The 23,553-nt window shown below is 40.4% G+C and overlaps 1 protein-coding gene across 1 annotated transcript; it reads left to right on the top strand.

The window, feature by feature from the left end:
• Positions 1–5,601: 5,601 nt before the first annotated feature.
• Positions 5,602–21,686, top strand: SUB1 (SUB1 regulator of transcription). Its single transcript, XM_014834959.3, has 5 exons — positions 5,602–5,715; positions 8,291–8,363; positions 10,535–10,657; positions 18,674–18,782; positions 20,706–21,686. The coding sequence occupies exons 2-5, from the start codon at positions 8,292–8,294 to the stop codon at positions 20,783–20,785; spliced, it is 384 nt and encodes a 127-aa protein (XP_014690445.1). The 5' UTR covers positions 5,602–5,715; position 8,291; the 3' UTR covers positions 20,786–21,686.
• The last annotated feature ends 1,867 nt before the right edge of the window (positions 21,687–23,553 follow it).

Raw genomic sequence — 23,553 nt, 5'->3', positions numbered from 1 at the left:
TCAGCAAGGCTGCCTGAGCCCTGCCATCCTTGATATGCCACCCAAACATCTTTACCCACACCATGTGGGGTGCAGAGGACCTCCTGGAGCTTGCTTACCTAGAAAGCAAGGCATTGGTTTGCTTTGCTCTCAGATCCCAAACTCTCCGGGGAACTTCCCTCAGAGCTGATCTGGGGACAGGCAGCAGAGCTACTTCTCAAAGACACTGATGAGAAGTCTCATCTCATTGCTCTCTGACTCTCCCTGCAGTCTGGAGAATATCTCCAGCGGGGTGGGGTAGGGCCAGAAAGGACTGAAAGTGACTTATTAGATACTATTTTAAATCCATAACTTATGCCTGGAATCCTAAGATTTTAAAAGTCAAAATCCAAGGAGGTGACCCATTTGCTCTGCTCTAACATCCTTCTCCTCGTGGAATGCTGTAGCTGAAACAATGGGGAGGGAGAAGAGGTAAGAGGCAGAAATTAGGAAGTGTTGGAACAGGAGTCGCATTGCATAACATCTCCAAATAATATCCTGCTGCTTGAAGAAGTCTTTTCCTGAAGTTTTGGAAGAAATGAGTAATGGAGGGTGTTAACAGCACAATGCATGGCTAGGAACCACTTAAAAGTCTCCCAAAGCCTCCAGGCCTCCAGGAATTTCCCACTAGATGTCTCTTCCTCAAGCTCTGGTCTTTCACAGTTTCTGAGCTGTTTCTCTCACTCCTTCTCTTCTCCCTCCTGCTCCCCAAACCTCAACCGTTTCTGGTCTATCCACACATACTCCAAATTCAGTTCAGTTCCTTAGCTTCCATTTTGTATCCTCTGCTTCTTCCAGACCGAGGCCTGGAGCAGGGGGTGGGGTCCTTTCACGTCCAAAGATTCCGTCTAGGAATTTTCCTATAAAAGAAGCAATTTCCCACCCCATCCTGTTCAAATGCATGCCAATTACACATCCCTCCTATTATTTGAAAGCAACTGCAGTCTACTTTGCTTTAAATACAAATTTTCCTCCCTTTCACCCAAGCGTAAACAATTATTTTTATTTTTCGAATTATATTTAATTTTTAAAAATGGACATCACGTACCATCAAGGATGTGCTAATAGTTTCACAAAGTATCACAAACGGAGAACATTGAGCCAACTAAATTTGCATGCAAAGCATTTCATCTCCTTGCTTCTAAAAATTCATACTTCCTTAACGGTTCTCTACCTCCTGGGGCTCAGAGAATTGAAACCTAGAAACCTAAACCTGACCCAGGCACACATCCAAGTTCCCTCAGGGGCACAGAAATTGAATGAAAGCTTTTGTTCAAGGGGGAAGGGATGGAGATGCAGAAGATGCTCTATCCATTTATGTGTGCTTGGTTTACCTTGAATGTTGAGCATGATTTTGAGGGAAACCAGAATGTGTCACTCCAAAATATGCCTCAAAATGGACATCAGAATTATTTTCAGCTAAAGGCACTTAAAAAAACCCAGCAGGTGCAAGAAGGATACTCTGACACTCCCCTTTTTCTTTCTAAAAGCGGGGTTAAAACCCCCATCTGGAAGATGTCTTTCCCACACCAGAAGGATCTTATCCTCTTATCATCAAGAGAGGAAGTTGAGAGTGAGAGAATTCTGTACAAACAGACCCTGTTCAAATAACTCTCATCTTCCTTTAGCCTCCCCACATAACTTAGTTACTTTTTCATAATTACCTTTAGTTCAATCTACTATAAAAGCATTTAGATTTTGCCACTTTTTTGGGGTCTTCCTTTCCTTTTGAAGCCTTCCTTGACATGTAAAGCATGTTAAATAAATGTGTATGCTTTTCTCCTGTTTATCTGTATTGTGTCAATACAATTCTCAGGCTCAGCTGAAGACCCTAAGACAGTGGAGGTAAGCTTTTGCCTCTCTTACAGTTTCCTTAGATAGGTGTGGATGAGAGAGAGCTGTTGAGATGTTTGGGATCCCAAGACAGTGCACCCTGTCTGTGTTTATTTTCATGGCTGCTTTTATTTCATTATGATTCAGAGTTTCACAAAAATTTTTAAAGGAATTAATTTGTATTTTTGTCTGCATATAATTTTTTAAAAGTCAAGTTGTGCTAGAAGGGGAAAGGGCCTGAGGAGGGATGGTTTCACATTACTGCTCAGACATTGCCTTGGTCTCCTGGATTCGCTTTGTCCCTCAAGCCCTTCACACATACCATTCCTCTCCAACTTTTCCAAAGAAGATAGAGCTTCCTTCTTCTATGAGGGTGGCGTGGCTGGGAACCACAGATCTAATTGCTGCATATGTAGACCCAACCATTCCCCCTTTTTTTCACCCTCTGCCCCCCAGCCATCTATGGCACCTCAGGCCTGCAATTTTGAGCTTTTACAGGATGCTGTCTTGTACTTTGTCAAATCCCCGACCATTCCTCCACCTGCTGTCCCTCTCCATACTTCAGGATTCTGCACCTTGTATGTTTTCTGCTGTGGTGGCTGTGAGGATGTCCTTCTTGGATCTCCCACTGCAGGGAACGACATTGACCCAGAGCCTGGTGATCACCACTGAGCAACTCTTATTACCAAGTGTTGCTCTGCTGGGCTCCACGGCCTCCTCTGCCTCCTGGGGAGGTGCCCTCTCTTGCTGCTTGTTGAGGTCTAGGAGTTTATTCTTGGTGGCCGCCTGGAGCCCACATAATTCCACAGCTCTGCCAGAATCAATGGCAAAGATGGAAGGTTGGCTCTCTCTTCTCTGCATTCAATGTGGGCAAATGGGTCTCAAAGCAGTGTTGCTTGGACCCAGTGGGTTTGAGTTTAGAAGAACAGATCTTCCCTATCCTTATTACTCTTAGTGCTCCCTCTGTTGGACCCAGACACGTGCACAGAGAGCTCAGTGGGGGCCAAGTCTGAATGGCAGTCACTTTGATATTCTGGGAATTTATCGCTTCTACCTTGGCAATTAGAGCAACTTCCTCGACAGTCTTCCCAGCTTCCAGCTCTTCTTCTTTCTTCAACCCAATCTTCACATCACCCCAGACATTCCTAAAACATTTCACTGCCCTGCTCAAACACCTTTCACAGCTCACTCTCTTCTTTTTCATATGAGATAATATCCAAACTCCTTGGACCTCATTTAGGATACTTTACCATCTGGCTTCACCCTATTTTCCAGATGAATCTTCCATTCTTCCTCTATGCCAACTCTGCTCAGATAGGATCAATTACTCACAGTCTCTTACTATGCCTTACCCATTTTGTGGTCCTACCTAGCTCAGGGTCTTCTTCTCCTACCCTAAATGTTCTCTCTCATCTTGCTAGGTGAAGCTTAGGCTGTCTTCCTATTTGAAGCATTCCCAGTCTATTCCAATCTAGAGGCTCAGATCTCTGTGGAATTTTATGAGATTTGTGGTTGTAGCTTTCATTGGACAACTATATAGATCATATATAGCCTTGTACTATTTGATGTATAGCAATATCTCAAAAACCAAATCTCCTTGTAACACAACTCCATTTCTCTGGCACAGACACCGTTGGAAGGAAGCTGTGGGATTCTTTGGCGCTGACTAATAGTAGTGATAAGTGAGGAGGAAGAGGCAGTGGTGCCATCGTGGATCTTGGGAGTGAGGCCGGAACTGGCGTCTTGCAGCTGTGCAGAGCCAGCACTTCCTAGGACTTGGGCAGCCCCAGCTTTGAGGCTGGGGAGCTACTGTGTGGGTCCACACAAGAGAACACACAATGGGGTTCCACATCAAGAGAACTTTCTGTTCTTCAGACTCAGCTGGATCTTAGGGCCTTTGCACTTGCTCCTTACTCTGCTGGGAACCCCCAGGAAAAAAATTTTGGTCTAGCTATCTCTTTTCATTCTGGTCCTTGCCCAAATATTTCCATTTCGTCCCTCTCATGTCTAAATTAACCTCACCCCAACACTCTCTACGGCGTCATCCTGTTTTTCTTTTATTTTTTTTATAGCACTTACCTGAAGTTACCATCTCTATTTACTTCCTTACTCGTTTATAGTCTGTTCCACGAGTTTATGGTGACCTTGTCAGTCTTGTTCATTCCTGAATTCCCAGCACTTAGAGCAGCGCTGGTATACAGTAGGTGTTCGATACAGGTTTACTGAAAAAGTGCATAAACCGGGAAAGGACTTTTGGGCAGTTTCCTGCACTTGAGTAAAGAGAGTTGCAGCTCTTTCTTGGAGGAGAGAGAGGGAAGGTTGTGAGTCAAATGACTCCAACCATGCTCTGAATTCTGTCCCTCCTCAGCCAGCACCCAGCTTTCGAGGAAGAACCACGTCGTTGTGGCTCCCAGGTCACAGGCAGCCCGGTGATCCTCTCATTACCCAAGTATATTAGCTCAGTTCAACCAGCCCCTCACGCCTGGCCCCCAATGCCCCAGGGCACCATTGGCCCCAGAGGAACTTTTGTCCATTGGCCATAGTGTCCATGGGGGAGCTTCCCTAACTGTCATTGGGTGTGCAAACTCCAGGCTACCGAGCTACCAAGCTGGACCAGCGGTTATTGAGTACATTTCAGCTCTTCATAATTTAATTTAAATATTTTTATTTTTTACTTTTTCAACTTTCTTACTGAAGTGTATCTTATTTACTACCGTAAAGTGCACAAATATCAAATGAAATTTTACGTCTCTATACACCTGTGTAATCACCACCCAGACCAAGATATTTTCAGCATCCCAGCAAGTTCCTTCATCCTGGCTCCCAAGTGACATCCCCCAAGGGTAACCTGACCTAGATCCCCATAGATTATTTTTGCCTTTATTGGAACGTCATATAAAAGGAATTACACAGTTAGTGTTTCATTTTTTAGAAGTAGTCATCTAGCCTGACACTGCATAAAGTAGGAGCGTGTTAGCACTTTTGCATTCTCCCTCAGTATGCAGCGTGAGTCAGCGAAGGGTTTGAATCCTGACTCACTGCCTGTATAACCACCGGCAACGGATTTAACCTTGTTGACCCTTGGTTTCCTCATCTATAAGTGGGGAGAACAATCATTCCTATTCTGGAAAGTGCTCGTTAGGATGAGGAATATATGTAACGCGCCTTGTGCAGTGCCTGGCACATAGTGGGTGCTTGAGAAGTGTTTGTTGGATAAATATAACTTTACATATATTCTTGGCTATAGTAGGCATTCATTAAATGTGTATTCAACTAATCTATCAGCTATATTCCTGCTCATAGTGTGGCTTTCTCTTGCCTTCTGTGAACAACCTTAAACCTCCAGGACTTCAGTTTAGGGATAACAGTGTGTGTGGCCAGGGACTTCTGCAAAGATTTCTTGCACTTTCCTGAATTAAACGCTGTGATCTTGGCTTCTTTCCTCTGGATTTTACCAGCCAGAGTCAAATACTGAGAAGGAAGGGGAAAGATCATTTCTGGGAAAATGGGCCAGAAGCGTCGATCTTTTTTAGTATGGATGCATCATTTTAATACAAGAAACATTTATTGAACAAGTGCATAGCTTAGTGCTTGTTATTCACGTTTTATTCGCTCCCTTATCCACTCACAGGTCAAACCCAATCTTTGGGGCATCTCACTTTCGCGTCACCCACTCAAAACGAACGGCGGCCCCTTTAAAGCCCTGGAAAGGGTCTCGGTGTTGGTTTCCGCGGTGAGGCCACGCCCTGTCACGTGCCACAGTCCCCGCGGGGCGGGGCCGGCGTCTCTTGGCTGCCGTCACTTCCGGTTCTCTGTCAGTCGCGAGCGTGCGAGCCGGAGGCTGTTGGGCTGCAGCGGCGGAGCGTGAGTGTGCGGGACCCCGCCCCCACCCCGACCCCCACTCGGCCGACCCCCACCGTCCCGCGCGCCCGCGAGCCGCCCGCGGCCCTCCGTCCCTCGTCGGCGACGGAGGGCCGCGGGTAATGGCGGCGTTACCCGATCTTCCCCCGCCCCGCCTCGGCCTCCCCAGACCCCCTCCGCCGGCCCCGAACCCGTGGCTCACGCGCCGCAGGGCCCTCCGCTCCAGCAGCCCGCCCCCTGGGCAGCGGGCGCGGGGGCCCTGGCCGGCGGGGCGCGGCCGGGAGGGGGCGAGGAGCCGCGGCGGTGGTGGTGGTGGGGGCAGCGAGGCGCCCCCGGGACAATGCAGCGGCGGCCCGGGCCGGTGGGGGCGCGTGCGGGCCGGTTCATTCCCCGAGGCCTCGCGGGGGGCCCCTCTCGTCCCCAGCGTGGGCGGCGCTCTGGCGGCGGCGGAAAGCGGGCCCGGTTCCTGGATGGCGGGGGGGTGGGGAGGTAGGGGAGCGGTGGCGAGCGCTGGCGGAGCGCGGCTGGTGTGCTGGGGGGAGGGAAGGCTTCGAGAGAAGAAAATGGCGCTCGGTGCAAGTCCCTCCTCTTCCCACTCGCTCGCCTCCGCACTTCGCCGCCTCCCACGCCCCCTCCGACCAACCTGTGCCCCCGCCCAGCCGTTGCCAGCCCGGGGGTTCCGGCAGCTTCCTGGCCCGCGCGACCCCTTGCCCCCCGCCTGCCTGCTTATCACCGTCGTACCGAATGCGTGTCCCTTAGTCCTAGTTATTTTCACCTCGTCTTCTCTGATCCTCCCTCCCCCACGCCATCATCAAAGACCGAAGATTCGCTTTTCTGGTTGCGTTTTGTGGGTAGCACTAGCGCTTTTAGTATCATTTTCCTGAATTACGAGCCTACCTATTTTTGAACAGTAGAGGCTGGTTAAGTCAAAGTAGAAATATGTTTTGCCATAAGTTCAAAGAGGTTGGCCTTAGTTACCATTACCTTGTGTTCTGGTTGAATGGACTTATTTGGATTAAATATGAGGTGGTTCTTCGAAATGGTCTTAGGCCCCCAGCCACCTTTTGTTAACAGACGGTCTCGTCATGCTCAACGGTTTCAAAGTGAGGACTAGGTTATATCCACTTTAAGTCCCTTTCAGTGTTTCTTGGCAATGTTAGCAGTCAGCATAAAAAACAAAATGATTTTGGAGATAAAGTGGTAAAAAGGAGCGGTAACAGGAATAGTGTATAAAACGTGGTTACCAAGTTGCTGCTCCCTTCCCGGTTTACTGTTCTCATTATCAGGAAATTACCAGTTAAAATTAACATGGCTGGGTTGGGCATGGTTTGAGCTTTTTGAATTTCGTGGCTGGGATCGGGGTGGCCCATTTATTTTACCTTGACCTCTTACTGTGGAACACATTGAATGCCAGTGCTAGTGCAGGTTTAGTCTGGAGAGCTAGATTTTTTGAGGAGAAAATGAAGTCTTTTTTTCCCTTTAGGAGAAAATGAAGTCTTTTTCCTTTATCCAACAAACGGTTACAGTGTGTGCCTTGTTTACATCTGGCCCTTTAGGGCATACAAAAATTAATAGGACTCAGGTTCTGCGATTGAGATGGAAAGAGCAAAAGACACTTTGATAATAAGCATTTCACCACTTGGTGTTTATTCTAAGTGCCTTAAGAAGAGGTTACAGCGTGCGTTGGAATTCCTTGAAATTTGGGATTTAGACCTATTTTTTTTTTTTTTAATCTCTGCAAACATGGGGGCACCAGGCTGTCTGCCTCGCCCTCAGGCACTCAGTAAACATCCACTTGAAATCAAGGTACTCCGCCTGTACCTCTGTGTCTCGGGGGAGCTGAGGAACTAGAGTCAGGGTAGGAATTTGAGGAAAGGGTTTCCTGCTCCTATAAGCAGATTCTTTAAATTTTAATCATTCCAGAGTAGAAAATCAGTGTAAAATGTAATGAATTGTGAATTATGTATAATTTTCTGAACTGTGCTTTAGTTCGACGGCATGGCCCAAAAGCCAAATAAAATTAACATGTATAAAATATGAGAAAATAGGATTATAATGACAAAGTTAATTTGCTGTCAACAGCTGTGTTAGAACTGTTCCCCATGTTGTGTGAATGTTGGGATCAGTTCTGCAGTGAATAATTGTAGATTAAGTCTCGTCAGTGAGAACTGGAAAGCTGTACTGAGTAGAATTATTCATGTTTTTCCTGATTTTAACAGTGATTGCTGTCAGTTGCCTTGCAGTCTACCCTACCCATAACTATCTAACCCCACTAAAATGAAGTATAAAGATACCCATTGGCTTCCAGAAAGATAGAGGTGTAGGAGTGTGAGATGTGTATGACATTTAGTTCTTTCTCTTTTCTGGGTTCGGAACATATCATTCTGCTCATTATTTTCAACTTGGAAGAGCATAGAGTGAGAGTGTAACTTCCAGCATTGAGCTCAGTGTAGCAGCTCCAGTACCACAACATGGTAGAATGAGCCATGGAACTTTTTGCATTTTTGCTTGGGGCAGAGTTAAGTTGAAGGTAATAGAGCTGTTCGTAAATTATTTACATAATGTATTTTTCTTACAGAATGCCTAAATCAAAGGAACTTGTTTCTTCAAGCTCTTCTGGCAGCGATTCTGACAGTGAAGTTGACAAAAAGGTGACTATTAGTGCACCAGGTCATTCTTGTGATAATTCAGTAGTATTGCCCCATCCAGTTCTGAAGGACAGTAAAAGGCATATCAGAATCTTTAAATGAGAGCCTAGATGGCTTCTGAAAGCGCAGATGGCCCCTGGACCACTTGACTAGAAGTGCCTGGGATGCTTGTTGTATGTGCACCCTCTTAGCCCCTAAATCAGACTTGAGCAAGTCTTCAGACTTCAACAAGTCTTATGTTGAGGACTTTCAGGAACCCTAAAGCTTCAGAACCACTGCCTTGGACCCTAGGGGAATAGCAGTAGAATTAGGCCAAAGCCACTATTTGCCATTATTTAGAAATCTGCCTAATCTTTAGGTGATGTTTGTAGTAGTTGGGCTAAATTTTGAACTCCTTGAATGTAGGTATGAATTTTGACAGCCTTCTTAGCTGTTGGTGTTTCTCTAACCCACAAGAATTAGTTAAAATATAAGCTTGGTACATTTTAAGTTAGACTGTTACTTACTCTGGTCCCCTCCTTTTAGTTAAATCAATACCTAGCAAAGCTAACATGAAATTCCCCATTTTGGCAGTCTAGGCTTTTTCTGCATTGGATGACAAGTGCACTGTAAGTGGTGCATTCCACTTAACTGTGCATCTCACACTGTAGCCAGGGCTTCCTTCCATGGAGAACTGGCTTATCCTTCATATCCTAGAACCTTACGTAGTTGGGTCTCTGAACTTAGTTAGCGGTGTTAGTTAAAAGAAAACAGAGCTTATGAGAGAATCTTGGAGAAGATGGCCCATTATAGGGAAATACAGAATGTAATACCACCTGAAAGGTTGAAATAAGGCTTTAAAGAGCATACATAGCTATACTTGAGAAGAAAAATCTCTTAATTTTTTTTCTTTGCAACTGGTATGGTATTTGAATATGTTAATAAATTTTTTATTGTTTTTTTTTTTCTTTTGGTGAGGAAGATTGGCCCTGAGCTAACATCTGTTGCCAATCTTCCTCTTTTTGCTTGAGGAAGATTGTCCCTGAGCTAGCATCTGGGCCAGTCTTCTTCTATTTTGAATGTGGGACACCGCCACAGCATGGCTTGATGAGTGGTGTGTAAGTGTGCACCCAGGATCTAAACCCACAAACCCCAGGCTACTGAAGTGGAGTGTGCGAACTTAACCACTATGCCACTGGGCTGGCCCCTTTATTGAGCTTTTATGTGCCAGGTGTGCACCAGTCCGTGGGGAATATCCAGACCCTGATGTAAAGAATAATTGCTTTCTGCTTATTGAAATGAGTTAATTTTGCTAGTTGTCCCCCATAGTACTATTTATCCTGTAAGCACTTGGATTAAATACATCCAATTTTTGTTGGTATACATTATGTTCTACCTAGCTGCATCTAATTTAGTAAAACATTGAAATATTTATTTACACTTTCCACTAAGGAGCACGACTGCCCTCTACTGTTTGGGTTGGGTACTCTGCTGTTTTCATGAGAAGTAGGCTGTATAATAAAGCTTTGACAGTAGTGCTGCTCTTCATACGTTGTTTTGGTTTTGAATGCTAGTCTAACACACTGCTGTCGATCTCGCTGATTTTTTTGTGATGAGCAAATTCTTGAGTTGTTGATGTCTACTGCCTAGTGCAAAATAGCTTTCTTAGCTTTGCCTACTCATAAATTCCCTAAGCTGATTTAAGTCTCTTTTGGAATAGGCAGGGCATAAATAAATAATCATATCCTAGAAATGGAGTAAGTTGGTTGTATTCTTCCTAAGTAGTATATCTTGTGTCTGAAAAATAAGTAATTAGCTTTAGTAGATCTATGGTTTTTAAAAGTTTGTTCAACAACAGCAGGCCCCCCAGTCTTGTTTTTTGGCCCAAAGAAACCTTACGTGGAATGCTGGTCTATAAAATAATTGTTTCTCTGGTTAATACCAATCTAATGCCTGAAGTGTCTTTTGGACTGCTGAGAACAGTTTGAAAACAGTGTATTAGATGTCAATGTTAGGTTAGTTTCATAGTACTATTGTCAAGTGAAACTTGTTTATGTATATATTTATGACTTTTGGTTAGTAAATGTAGTCTTTTGATCCTTTAAGTCTTAAAAAGTAGTGGAATCTTTTGAACCTGAGATATGGTTTATTCTCATGTGTGCAAATTTTAGCCATAGTCTTCTTTTTCTTTCAAGTTAAAGAGGAAAAAGCAAGTTGCTCCAGAAAAGCCTGTAAAGAAGCAAAAGACTGGTGAAACTTCAAGAGCCCTGTCATCGTCCAAGCAGAGCAGCAGCAGCAGAGATGACAACATGTTTCAGGTAAAGTTGGCTGTATCCTTAGGTCCAGAAGAGCTGTTATCTGGCTTGATCTGAAGAATGTTACAAGCATGCCTTAATCTGGTAATACATAATAATCTTTCATGTATGTTTTAATCCTCTTGAATAAGGATATTCATTGAAATATAAGAACAAGTTAGTAGAAGTGAGAGTAATTTATTTGATGCTAGATTGTTGTTAAAGTCTAGAAGTCTGTAGTTTTGCTATATTTAAAAATGAACTTAAAAGTTACATCCAAAAAGATCGAGAATTGCACATTTAGAAAGCAGTTTGGAGGAAGTAGGTTTGTATTGGGCTGTGAAGTATGGATAGGATGTTATTGGAGGGGAAGCAGCAATATGATTTGCCTAGTTTTGGCTTGATAAGAACTGAAAAGGCTGGTGGGTTTACTAAAGGAGGCCCTCTGTTTCTGTGTAATGGGGAATAAGGTTGGAGGGCAAGGTAAAACGAGAGAAGTTCATTGGAGGGATTTGATGAGATCACTTGCAGAGGACTAGTATAGCTGCTTTTGTTGTGTTTCTTACCTTGTTTTTGGGAGACTTGTCATTGGTGTCATTGTACAAGAAGGATTTGTGGGGAGAGGCAGTGGGGATAAATGGATGTAGGTGAGATCTCCTAGGCAGTTGTAGCCCTCAGTCTATATGTGAGGTGATGAAAGCTTAGATGGTTTTTACCAAAGAAGAAATAGGATTTTAAATTACTGGTGAGGAAGAATGGGCTAGAGGAATGAAGCAATCAGCAAAGGCTGGTTTTAAGAGAGACCATAGAAATCAAGGTTTCATTGATAGAAATAAGGAAAAGAAATTAGTTTTAATGGCAAAGATCGTTAAGCTTGGCCTTTTGGACCTGATTATAAATTTGACAAAAAGAGTCATCTGTACTGTAGCACTTGGAGGGCTTGGTTGGGAAATGTTCTCAAGGGATCATTGGCATGGTTGACTGAGGCCTTCCACTGAAGTAGTGTAAGTCAGAGGGAGAAGAGGTTACGGAGGACATGCAGGAAGGAAGGAAAAAGAGGATATAGGTCAGAGAATGTGAAGGAAAATAGAAGAGTACAGTCATGCGAGATAGAAAAGGATAAGTGTTTCGAGAAGGAGGCATAAGTATCAGCTGAAGGTAAAATGTTGGACAGAATGAGACTGCAAGCCTTTATTTGACTAGAAAGTGAGGCTAGCATATATATATTTTAAACCTACTGATGGCCTTAAAAGACAGTGCCAGGATTAGGATGAGAATGGGAAAATAGAAGTTGGATATTTTTATTCACTTTTGCCTTGTTGTATGTCTGGATAAAGAAAATAGACACATGATGACTATCCTTAATAATACTATATTGAACACTGGAAATATGCTGAGTAGATTTCAGGTGCACTGATCACACAAAAAATGGTAACTGAGGAGATAATGTTCATTAGCTTGAGTAATCATTTCACTATGAATATGTATATAAAATGTACACCTTAAATATATGCTTTTTTAATTTAAAAATATGTAAAAAAAGTAGATAAAATACAGATGAATTATTTAGTTATGAGTTTTAGTCCTGTGACTTTGGTATAGCTTGAGCAACTGGGAGCACACTAGATTAATTTGATAGAGAACGTAAGTCACTGTATGTAAGAAAGAATTGTGAAAGGGCCCTCATTTGTTTGAATGGGTGGTAAGTTGAATGCTTATTGTATTTATTCAGGCTTTGCTAAGTTCTGGATACGCAGTGATGAACTAAGAGGTGTGATCTGTGGTTTCTTGGAATTTATGGGGATAAAAATTATACAGGTAAACATATATGTAATTAAAGTTATAAGTGCTGAGAAGTAATAGGACAGGTTATTATGAGAGAGAGGGTGCACCGTCAGTCTCTCTCTAAGGAAGTGGCATCTGAAGCTTAAGACATAAAGGAGGAACCAGTCCTGCGAAGTGTAGGGGAGAAGGAAGCATTTTCATAGTAGTAGAGAGTATTGTGCAAATACTTTGAAGTGGGAAAGAGCTTGGATTGTGCAGAGATTATAAGCCCTTGTGGCTGGAACCTAGAAACTGATTCAGAGTGTAGATAGGGGGTCCAGGAGAGTGCAGGGCCTGCTTATGGGGAGGATATTTTTAGGAGTTTATGTTATATTAAAGTGCATTGGGAACCCATTTTAAGGGGTAGAATGAAATGTAAAATCTGCAAGAGAATATCCTTACTTTTGTAGACTTTCCTCTTGTGTAGAATGAAGGGCTGCCTTGAAATATTTTAACATAATATTTGCAATAAAGCTAAAAACTTGGAAGTATTTGCTTGGCAACTATCTTGGGCCTTTTTCTGATCAATTCTGTTTCACCCAATACCTCCCTTTACTTATATAACAATAGAGCATCTGTGGCCTATTTCATGGATTTTATCTTACCCATTCTGCCCCTGATTTTGTAGATAAAGAAACCAGGACTCACGTTTAGAGATTTTATTCTGTTGGAGCAGTTTTGGGAAGACCGGATCTATTTTTAGGGGTTTTTCTCTTACCAAAAAAAATGAGTTCTGGGGCTGGCCCCGTGGCTGAGTGGTTAAGTTTGCGCACTCTGCTTTGGTGGCCCAGGGTTTCACTGGTTTGAGTCCTGGGCGCGGACATGGCACTGCTCATCAAGCCATGCTGAGGCGGCATCCCACATGCCACAACTAGAAGGACCCACAACTAAAAATACACAACTTTGTACCAGGGGGCTTTGGGGGAAAAAGGAAAAATAAAATCTTAAAAAAAAGAAAATGAGTTCAGTTCTTAAACCTTCATTTAGAAAGGTTCCCAAGCCTCATAAGGCTGGTAGACTCTTTACCCTTTTGAAAGTGCCTCTCGGAGGAACATAGGCCTTATTTTCAAAGTGACTCTTCACAGTCCTAATAGTGTATGTGTTGTAAGAGCTAATACAGTATTTAATTTTGTTGCCGTCATAGCTTTTTCCTTGAAATGGTATTTTGCCCATAGAAAAATATTTTGGTGGTAATACTGAATTTTTACCGGCTTAAGAGCACATTAAAGTATATTTGTTTTATAATATAAAATGAGGACTTCATTTTTCTTTGTAGTAGTGGTTTGATAATTTTATTAGAAAGATGGGTGAAGGTTTGGGTTTTTGAAAGAAAAATCAGTTACTTTCATTGTTTTGTGAAGTTTTTTTTTTAATAGGGCTATATGTTTTCTGTATTTTTCATTTACCAAGAAAGTGGCTCGAAGACAGCTCCCACAGAGTGGAACTCTTTTAGACATTGCTAGAATCTTTCAGGACTCAGATTATCAGGTATACTTCGCCAAAAACAAATAGAACTAAAATCTAAGTTAGAATTGTTTGGGTATTGATTCGTAGCTATAAGACAGGATTTTTTTTTCCCCCTTAAACTATATACTCATCTCTTGAGAATAGAACTAGAGGAAATGATCTTCGTTTCTGGTAAAGCAACGTATATCAAACAGTAGGAGCTCTCTAATAAATGTAATATTTGAAGAGAATTGTACCTCGGGAGAGTCACTACACTAATGGTTTAAACTGTAAGATAATTTGGGCAGAATCCTAACTAGAAGGGAAATAACTACTCAATGCTTGCCTTTTGTGTGGTTCCTTCAGCTCTGAATTTTAAGAACTTGGTTCCATAGGGATATAACCTACCTGAGATAGGACCTATGTGCTATTAAGATAGCCTGGAGAACTATCTCGTGTCTGTCTTAAAAGGTCAGAATGATTCAGGCGGGGGACTTTGATCCCTTTTTCTTCAAAGGTGGACACAAAGGGTCAGTAATACCACCTTAGTTGATTTGATGATTCAAATCAAATCAGGGATAAAACTAGTACTGTTTTTTTCCCTGAGGAAGATTAGCCCTGTGCTAACATCTGTGCCAGTGTTCCTCTATTTTGTATGTGGGATGCCTCCACAGCACAGCCGCTGGATGAGTGGTGTAGGTCCATACCTGGGAACTGAACCTGGGCTGCTGAAGCAGAGCGTGCCAAACTTAACTTCTAGGCCAAGGGGCTGGCCTTGTCGTAATGTATTTTTTCAAGACTTCCTAGAACTTTCTACATGGATGATGATTTTGTCTGTTGTTTTACATCATCCTTTTGTTTTACATCATCCTTTTAATTCTTTTTCTTGCCTTATTGCTAGTTTTTCCAGTATAATATTGAAAAAAGTGATGAGAGCAGACATCTTTGCCTGATCTTAGGGGCAAAGCATCCTTCTAACTCTCCTTCTTCTGATGCTGCTGTTGCTTAAACTCTGGAATGAATGCACATAATGCTATGGTTTTGCTGCTTTGGGACGGGAGAATGAAAAGTCATGGGATAAACTTGGTGTATTTTTCTCTAGGGCCCATCTTTATGTGGAGATTTGCATTAAAACTTTTAATGCTAAAATGAACACTGATATGTTGAGGGGTAATATACAGTTTTGCACAGTAAGTTTTAGGTTGTAACAGGAGACTCAGATTTTGATAGAGCAGCGTTTAGTCTGTGCCCCCAGGTTTTCCCTTCCTTCTAACCCCATAGCTCTTTGGTGCTGATGTTCTTTGAAATATTACTACCAAATTTTAGAGTGTCAGTTTACTGACCTACACCTTTTCTCTACTTGGAATAATTTCTTATTTAACATACATCAAACACAAGTTATTTGAAAAGTGATTAGTGACTTCAAATTGTAAATTCACAAAGTTTTGAATATGTGGATGGTCAGCCATGTTTGGAAGAAAATGCTTCTTATGTTCGTATGTAGCAAACAGAAATGTTTATACACACCTTGTTGAAATTGTGGATGAGAGGGCAGGGCTGGGCTGTGAAGTTTCTAGGGCAAGGATGGAAATTAACCAGCTAACCGTTTGTTGTGTGTTTGCTATATTATAACATGTTCTTTACATAAAATAATTGAGTATTTGTTATTCCTAACTTAAGACTGGCAAAATGCCACGACTATAATGTGTTTGTCTCTGTTTTTAAAAATAGGTTTGCTTTCAGTCTTGATTTTTAACCTTTTTTCTAGTGAGATTTTAAAGTTTTAACTATTTTCAGGTTTTACATTTCTCAGAAATAGGAACCTTGCAGAAGGTGATAGTAGCAGTATTTTCCTGCTTCTGCATTTTTTTTTGTCCTTAGTCCGGGGAGCTGTAAAGGCTTCAGAATTCTCTTCCTAGCTTTTCAAGTCCTCTTCAGTATAGCTCCATCTGTTCAGCCTGCCCTTGAACCTCATCGGTTATGTGTCTTTGTTTCTTGCTCCTGTGTCCTCATGTCTTTCTCTCTTTTACTTACTTAATGGCCTGTCATTGTTCAAGGTCAGATCCCACCACCTAAAGTCTCTTCTACTTGCTCAAGCCCACAATGAACTCTTATTTGACTTGCCTAATCAATATTTTAGTAGGTTTTCAATATATTTTAATTTTGTCTATTCAGCTACCTTGTGGGCTTACTGAAAAAACAAAACGAAACAATGTTCAATTCAGTCCTATGATCGCCTAAGATCCTTGTAAGTTTCTTAAGCGTTAGTAAGTCAATATTATAAATACTATCAACAGTTTCACTATTATAATTATTTTAGTCTTAGTCAGTTCATCCATTAAAACAGTTTATTGGGAACCCAATATGATACGCACTAGGGGATCCAAAGAAAATTGGTTAAGAAATAAGCCATTAAAACTGACAGTAGGATCACTAGTGACTTTAGAGTAGGCAGTGGGAATTTAATTAATAGAAACAACAATTCTTTCCTTTCAAAATTTAGCAATAAAGGGAGGAAGGAAATATGGGGAAAGTTATAAAATGGAGATTAGGGAAAATGCGTTATGGAAAAAGGAGAAAGAGCATGTTTGGAAATGGTAGATAAGAAATCAATGGAAAGGGAGAGATTGCATATGCAAGAACTGGGATACAAAAGGTAAAGAAGTTAAGAATGTTGATGATGTGGGTAAGTACAGAGAAGAAAGATTTGAAGGCACCACTCACCCATACCTAGTGGACTTCATTTTCTCCAGAAGCATGAGCATGCCCTGGAAGGAAGGGGCGCACCAGCAGGACAAGAAACTTACTTGAGAATAGAAAACTAAAGGGAAATGGATGAGACCTAACTGAGACAAGAAACAGCAGTGTAAGAGAAAGGCTGTAGACAAGATGGAGGCCATGAAACCGTGTCGGCCCGCACAGCTCTGATTCTCCTACAGATGTACTTGGTATTCCAAGAAAATGGGTTATTTAATAATCACAGGACCCAGGGTGGTAGGGAAAGGAATCTGGCCAAACCTCAAACCTTTACGGGGTGTTATGTTTTAAACACAAAGATGGTAGCTAGTTTTAAGTGGGTAAGTTTGAAGACTAGGTTTAGAATGAGAAAGAGATAGGTAGAGGTATTAGAAGTTTTTATCAGAAAGTGCGATCTTTTTTTTTTTTTAAAGATTGGCACCTGAGCTAACATCTGTTGCCAGTCTTCTGTTTTTTTTTCCTTCTCCCCAAAGTCCCCCAGTACATAGTTGTATATTCTAGTTGTGAGTGCCTCTGGTTGTGCAGAAAGTGTGATTTCTTAACACTAGTGTCTGTTTAAGTTCTAGACACTACGTTCCAGCAGCGTGAGACATCCTGGAAAGTGCTTACAGACACTTTGTTGAATAAAGCCTTTTCCTTCTCCCTGTAATTCATAGCTGGTGTTAAGCAGCAGTGTAAGGTTTTAGAAAAATAGTTTTCTGTGGATGGTTTTAAGTTCTCAGTTTGAGGCTGCGAATGAAGTGTTAAAGATATTTGAAATGAATGTCTAGAAGGAATAGGTTTGTCATGTTACTACTGCCTAGAACTCTGGATTCTTATATTCAGAATGGTTGCTAAACCAGTGTAGCTAGCTGAGTCTCTGGATTCCTACGGTTGTGGTTCCTACTGCAAGATTTTGTTTTCTAATGATTTTTATTTTGGTAAAAAACACAACATAAAATTTACCGTCTTAACCCTTTTAAAGCACGTAGTAGTGTTAAGTATGTTCACATTGGTGTGAAACAGATCTCCAGTATGTTTTCAGTTTGCCAAACTGTTAAATAATTACTCCACTTTTCCCCCCTCACCTGGCCCCTGGTGACCATCATTCTGCTTTCTGTGTCTGTGGATTTGACTTCTGTAGGCACCTCATATAAGTGAAATCATACAGTATATATCTTTTTGTGACTGGCTTATTTCACTTAGCATAGTGTCCTCAAGGTTCATTCCTGTTGTAGCATGTGACAGGATTTCCTTCTTTTTTAAGGCTGAATAATATTCCCTTGTATGTATATACCACATTTTGTTTGTCTATTCATCTCACAATAGACATTTGGGTTACTTCCATCTCTTGGCTATTGTGAGTAGTGCTACTGTTAACATGGGAGTGCAAGTAAGTATCTTTTCAAGACCCTGCTTTCATTTGCTTTTAGATACATACCTAGAACTGGGTTTGCTGGATCATATTTTCTATTTTTAATTTTTTGAGGAACCTCCATTACTGTTTTTCATAGTGGTCATACTATTTTACTAGTGATTCTTTTAAAGTAAAAATGATTGGAAAGGAGAGATGTGCTTTGTGTAGTTCCATCTTTTTAGAAAAGTTTTTTCTTTTTTTAAAGATTGGCATCTGAGCGAACATGTTTCCAGTCGTCTTTTTTTACTGCTGCTTCTTCTCCCCAGAGACCCCCAATACATAGTTGTACACTCTAGTTGTGAGAGCCTCTAACTGTGACGTGTGGGACGCTGCATCAGCATGGCTTGATGAGTGGTGCCATGTCTGCACCCAGGATCCGAGCTGGTGAAACCCTGGGCCACCAAAGCAGAGCATGTGAACTTAGCCGCTTGGTCACAGGGCCAGCCCCTAGAAAGGTTTCTTTTTAACAGTGACGTTTCCTTTGGTGTAGTTTTGATATTGAGAATAGTAGTTATTTTCATGACTAAAAGTAGAGTGAGCATACAGCAAGTTGTCAATGTAAATATAGGCACCATTGTTGAAATGAGTATCTTTCTATGTTTTTGTTTCTTTTGCAGATTGGGAAAATGAGGTACGTGAGTGTTCGGGACTTTAAAGGAAAAGTCCTAATTGATATTAGGGAATATTGGATGGATCCGGAAGGTGAAATGAAACCAGGAAGAAAAGGTAAGATTTAATTTCCTGAATTTGGTCCTAATATTGGGATTAAATTGAAAATTATCTAAGTAAACCTGCCTTATTTGAAATTGAAATAATGTCGGCAGTGCATAAGGGGTGGAAGATCCTCATTAAGTTGGTTATCTTCTGTAGTGTTTTTGGACATGACAGTTTATTTTAATGAGATGTCCTACATATAGCTGTTGGAATAAAACCCAGAAAAAATAATCCCCCTAATATCACTTCAGTTGGCTGCTAATTTGCTTGAATATAAGTTTCTTTTTTTGAATTCACGCCAATTCTGAAGTAGAGTAGGCAGCATCTGGAAAGTTGTAAAATCAAGAATGAAAAATCCTGTTTACAGTGTTTCCTTTTGGTTCATCTCCTGAAGGATATTCTTTAGGGTGGTATCCTTTAAATGAGTTTTCGTCCTCCTTCCATTTGTGCTTCTTCCGGTCCCAATCCTGTCAACGTCATAAGAGCATACTTTATTCATTCACCAAATGGGTAGAGAATATATGTGTACTCATAAAAACTCACATATTTGGGTAGTTAGCCTGCTTTAGGTTGATCCTTAGCTAATGAAAAAATGCCTCCTTATTTTCTTCTACTCTGCCTGCGTGTTCTTTTGAAAGGTACCACTTGTCTGCTTCATGCAATTTTCGGGTTTATTAAACTTGACCTCTATGTGTTTTCATACCCTGTAATGTTTTCTTGTTCAAGCGACTTCTGGATAGGTCATTCAAGTTGTTTCATTATGGCCAATACCAGATTTCTTTCCTTGTTCCTGCAAATGTTTATTAAAACAATTTGATTAGCTTTAAGGCTCTTTCTCTATGTTGTCCCAATGCATTATCCTCCTCCCTCTCAATTTCATGGCTTCTCAGCAGTTCACTGAGAAATAAATGAGTTCTTCCAATATTTATTTCTGTTTATGTGTGTCAAGTATTAGAACACTGGAATTTTAAAGTACAGAGTACTTTTCTGTTCATTTTTTTTTTCACTGACAAAGATGTGCTCTGAGCTAATATCTGTTGCCAGTCTTCCCTCTATTTTGCATGTGGGTCACTGCCACAACATGGCCACTGATGGGTGGTGTAGGTCCATGCCTGGGAACTGAACCCAGGCTGCAGAAGGAGAGCACGCTGAACTTAATCACTAGGCCATGGGGCCAGCCCCTGTTCATATTTCTACATCTTAAATAGGAAAGACATGTCATTAGCTGACATTTTAAATGTTTACTTATTGTGTCAGATGATATGCTAAGCTTTTACTCAGATTAGCTAATTTAATCATTCACAACAGCCCTTTGAGTTATAAGTACCATTGCACCGGTGTACTGGTGAGGAAACTGAGGCTTAGAGGTAATGTAATTCTTTTAAAGGTCATACAGTTAGTGATGCTGGGATTTGAACCCTGACAGCATGACCCCAGAATGCATTCTCACTCAGTGTGTACATTCTGGGAAGTCCTGTATGGCTCATGTCCTGGGGCTTTTTCCAAAGTGAAATGACTGCCTCTGGAAGAACTCAGCACAGAGTTATTCATCTTCAGTTCCTAGGGAAATTTTGAGCAAATTTTGGAACCAACTGGTTGTAGAAATGGGATGTCACATGCCAAATCTGGGCCTGGCCACCTAGCCTGCTAGTTTGCAAGCATTTGTGAGATTCATCTTCAAATCGTTATTTATTCTCACTGGGTATAATAGACAGTTATGCAGGGTGCAGTGTTGGAAGTAAAACTGGATATAACCTTGATCTGCTCAGGTAATTGTCATGTGTCTATAATTAACAAATGTAAGAGATTTGACTGTTAATATTGTACCATTAAAAATGGGAGTTTTGATACAACAATATTTTAGTTGGAAGTATGAAAATCCTTAAGAAAGCTTAAATAGATTTTTAAATTTTGGTTTTTAAAACTTTGTTTTAGGTATTTCTCTAAATCCTGAGCAGTGGAGCCAGCTGAAGGAACAGATTTCTGACATTGATGATGCAGTAAGAAAACTGTAAAATCAGAGCCATATAAAACCTGTACTGTTCTAGTTGTTTTAATCTGTCTTTTTACATTGGCTTTTGTTTTCTAAATGTTGTTTTCCAAGCTGTTGTATATTTGGATTGCAGAACAATTTGTAAGATGAATACCTTTTTTTTTAATGTGCATTATTAAAAATGTTCTGAGTGAAGCTAATTGTCAGCTTTATTAAGAAGGATTGCTTTGTGCCCACCACCTAGTGTAAAATAAAATCAAGTAATAAGATCTTAGCTCTTGTGGCCTTCTTTGATCAGAAGAATTTGTACTGTTTAAGGCCAAAAGTAACAGTTTATAGACCTTTAGTTTCAACTCAGCTTTTACATTTAAAAGAATTTGTATTGCATTGAATTTATAAACTTTTGATTTGTGAAATCCATAGTTGACCTGTTTCCTTCCAACTAAGTGTCTAGACTTGTTTTTCCACCCCAGTAATATTTTACTTTCCTCTTTTTTCTTGACTTCATTTTCCTTTAATAACTTATCTTGTCATATTGTGTGTTCATTTCACTTTTTGCTCTTTTCCTTGAATATACTATGCTAATTTGAAAGTCAGTGGAACTGACAAAATGTTAGTTATCTTGATAAGGTACTTGTAATTAAAATACTATATGAGAACTACAATCACTAATTCTACTGTATTAAACATTAGGAGATATAGTTTGATAAACAACATGGCTTGTATGAAAACTCAGCAAGTAAGTGTATGTCATTACATGTAGTGTTTGGTGTAGTTGTTATCTTATTGCTTAGTCTGCAGAAAAAAATGACCTAGATGTCTGATTTGCTTTCACTTATTAAACATGTTCACCATGGGATGATGTCTATAGAATCAGATATTGTTAAATTAGACTAGGATTTAATAAAAATTATGAAAGCTTACTGGCCTAACATTTTATTTTATAGCATTGAGTATGGATCATATATTGCCAGAGATATCACTGAGCTTTACTGTCATAGTAGGTATTGTGGTCAATTTTTAGGGGAAAGCATTTAGAGTATATGCTTGTGTTTTTCAGCCTTTGCTTCAGTAGACTAAGTTCTTTTGCAGTTCATCTACTGGACAGTGGCATTCTAGACTCAACGTTGCTAAATATTAGCAGGCATTCTGAAGGTGGTTTTCATTGAACTATAATGATGAAGCAGACAGATTCAGGCACAGATTTCAGGAGTTTTGCAGCAATAAATAGGGCATGGTTGCCTTAGGAAAAGAATGTAAGGGAACTGTAACTGAAAGGTGGTGGCAGTGACGAGGAAGGAATTCTCTTGAAACTGTGATACTTTGAACACATTGATAGGACACAATTTTAGATAGAATAGTAACAAGGAAAGGTTTAAAGACGTAAAAAATTCTTGTTGACAAATTATTTTTGGTAGCTATTCTCAAATGGTTACTGCCATATCAGAGAGTTGCACTATTATAACAAGTTTGATTATCACATCTAAAACATTTTATATAGTAGAATTGTCAAGGACTTGATTTCAAAACCGTCTGCCAGGCCACATATAGTTATCAGTTCTTCTTCTGGCAGATGCTCTGTTTTAAATATTTTTTTACATTTTTAGATGATTTTTTTAGTGTTTTTAGCAGAAACCCTAATAGGTGCATAATTGGGGAAATAAAGAAATCCTCTCTTCTGGTATTTTAGCCTTCATCAGATATTAGGTACCAAAGTGTTCAAAATACATATTTTAGATAAGTCATTTTTGATTGATAACTTCCTCTCTTTTTTGGGAATATATATGTCCTATTAATTGGAAAGATTTGTAAAATATTCCTTATTATATATACAGAAAGGGTAGTTAGAACACAGAACTTTGATTTTGGTGTAGATGCAGAGGGAATAATGGGTAAATTTCCTAGGTTTATATGAATTTAGGGAGTGTATGCATTTTGAAACAATCTGCTAATACAGAGATGGTGCTGAAATCTATTACCTAGGCATTTTCTAGCGTTTTAGCACTATGTTGTTAAAACCTTCATATAAGGAGCGTTTCTCTGGCAGAATTTAAGTTGATTGCTAAATTCATTTAAATATATTACTGGGTATGCAATATACAGAAATTATCAATTTGTTTGTGTGTTGGAAAGGATGAGAACTGGGTTAAAAGAAGAGACAAATTAACTTACACGGAAAAGAAAAGATAGTGTACTTTGGTTGTCTGCTTAAACTTTACCTTCTTGGTAAGATTTCTTCCAAGAAGAAAGCTTGGCATTTTAAGGCAGTGGTTTCTTACCTTGTGATCCCAAAATGAGTTTAGTGAACGCCAGCCCTTGAATGTACTTGGCAGCAGGGCTTTCCTGATGGGTTTTTCCTCTTTGTCTTTTAAAGTACAAGCAGCATTTGACCAATTTCCAGTACTCTTGGCATTTTATTTAAAGAAAACCACTAAAAAAGAAAAAACTCTCTAATAGATTATTCTCTTTTGTTTTGCTTCATCAATGCCTAAGAACTTCTTTTGAAGAATACTCCTACCTCATTAGCTAGTCAAGATGCTGTAATGATTAACCTACATAACGTGTTTGAAAAGAAGACTTAAGGAAAAAGTGTGTACATCCTGGCTTGGCTATTGAGGGGAAAGGAGAAAGAATTGAGTATTAATTGTTTAAAGTGTTCTTGATAGGGGTATGTTAGAAGAGTACTTTGAAAGTTTGAAATTTTTAAAAGTGCTAATATTTAGGGATCTTTTCTGAAATTCTTTGCAACTCTCTTTTTATGAAAATTAATCCAGTGAAACACTCAAAAGT

The sequence above is a fragment of the Equus asinus genome, chromosome 10 (genome assembly GCF_041296235.1).
Source record: "Equus asinus isolate D_3611 breed Donkey chromosome 10, EquAss-T2T_v2, whole genome shotgun sequence".
NCBI classification, from domain to species: Eukaryota; Metazoa; Chordata; class Mammalia; order Perissodactyla; family Equidae; genus Equus; species Equus asinus.
Note: the sequence above shows the minus strand (reverse complement) of the source record. Positions and strands in the feature narration are given on the sequence as shown.

Bases quoted from the DNA above. Each gene is read 5' to 3' on its own strand.
- SUB1 (XM_014834959.3), top strand. From the start codon at position 8,292: ATGCCTAAATCAAAGGAACTTGTTTCTTCAAGCTCTTCTGGCAGCGAT. The intron at 8,364-10,534 runs GTGACTATTAGT...TTTTCTTTCAAG, and splicing joins ACAGTGAAGTTGACAAAAAG to TTAAAGAGGAAAAAGCAAGT. The intron at 18,783-20,705 runs GTAAGATTTAAT...ACTTTGTTTTAG, and splicing joins AATGAAACCAGGAAGAAAAG to GTATTTCTCTAAATCCTGAG.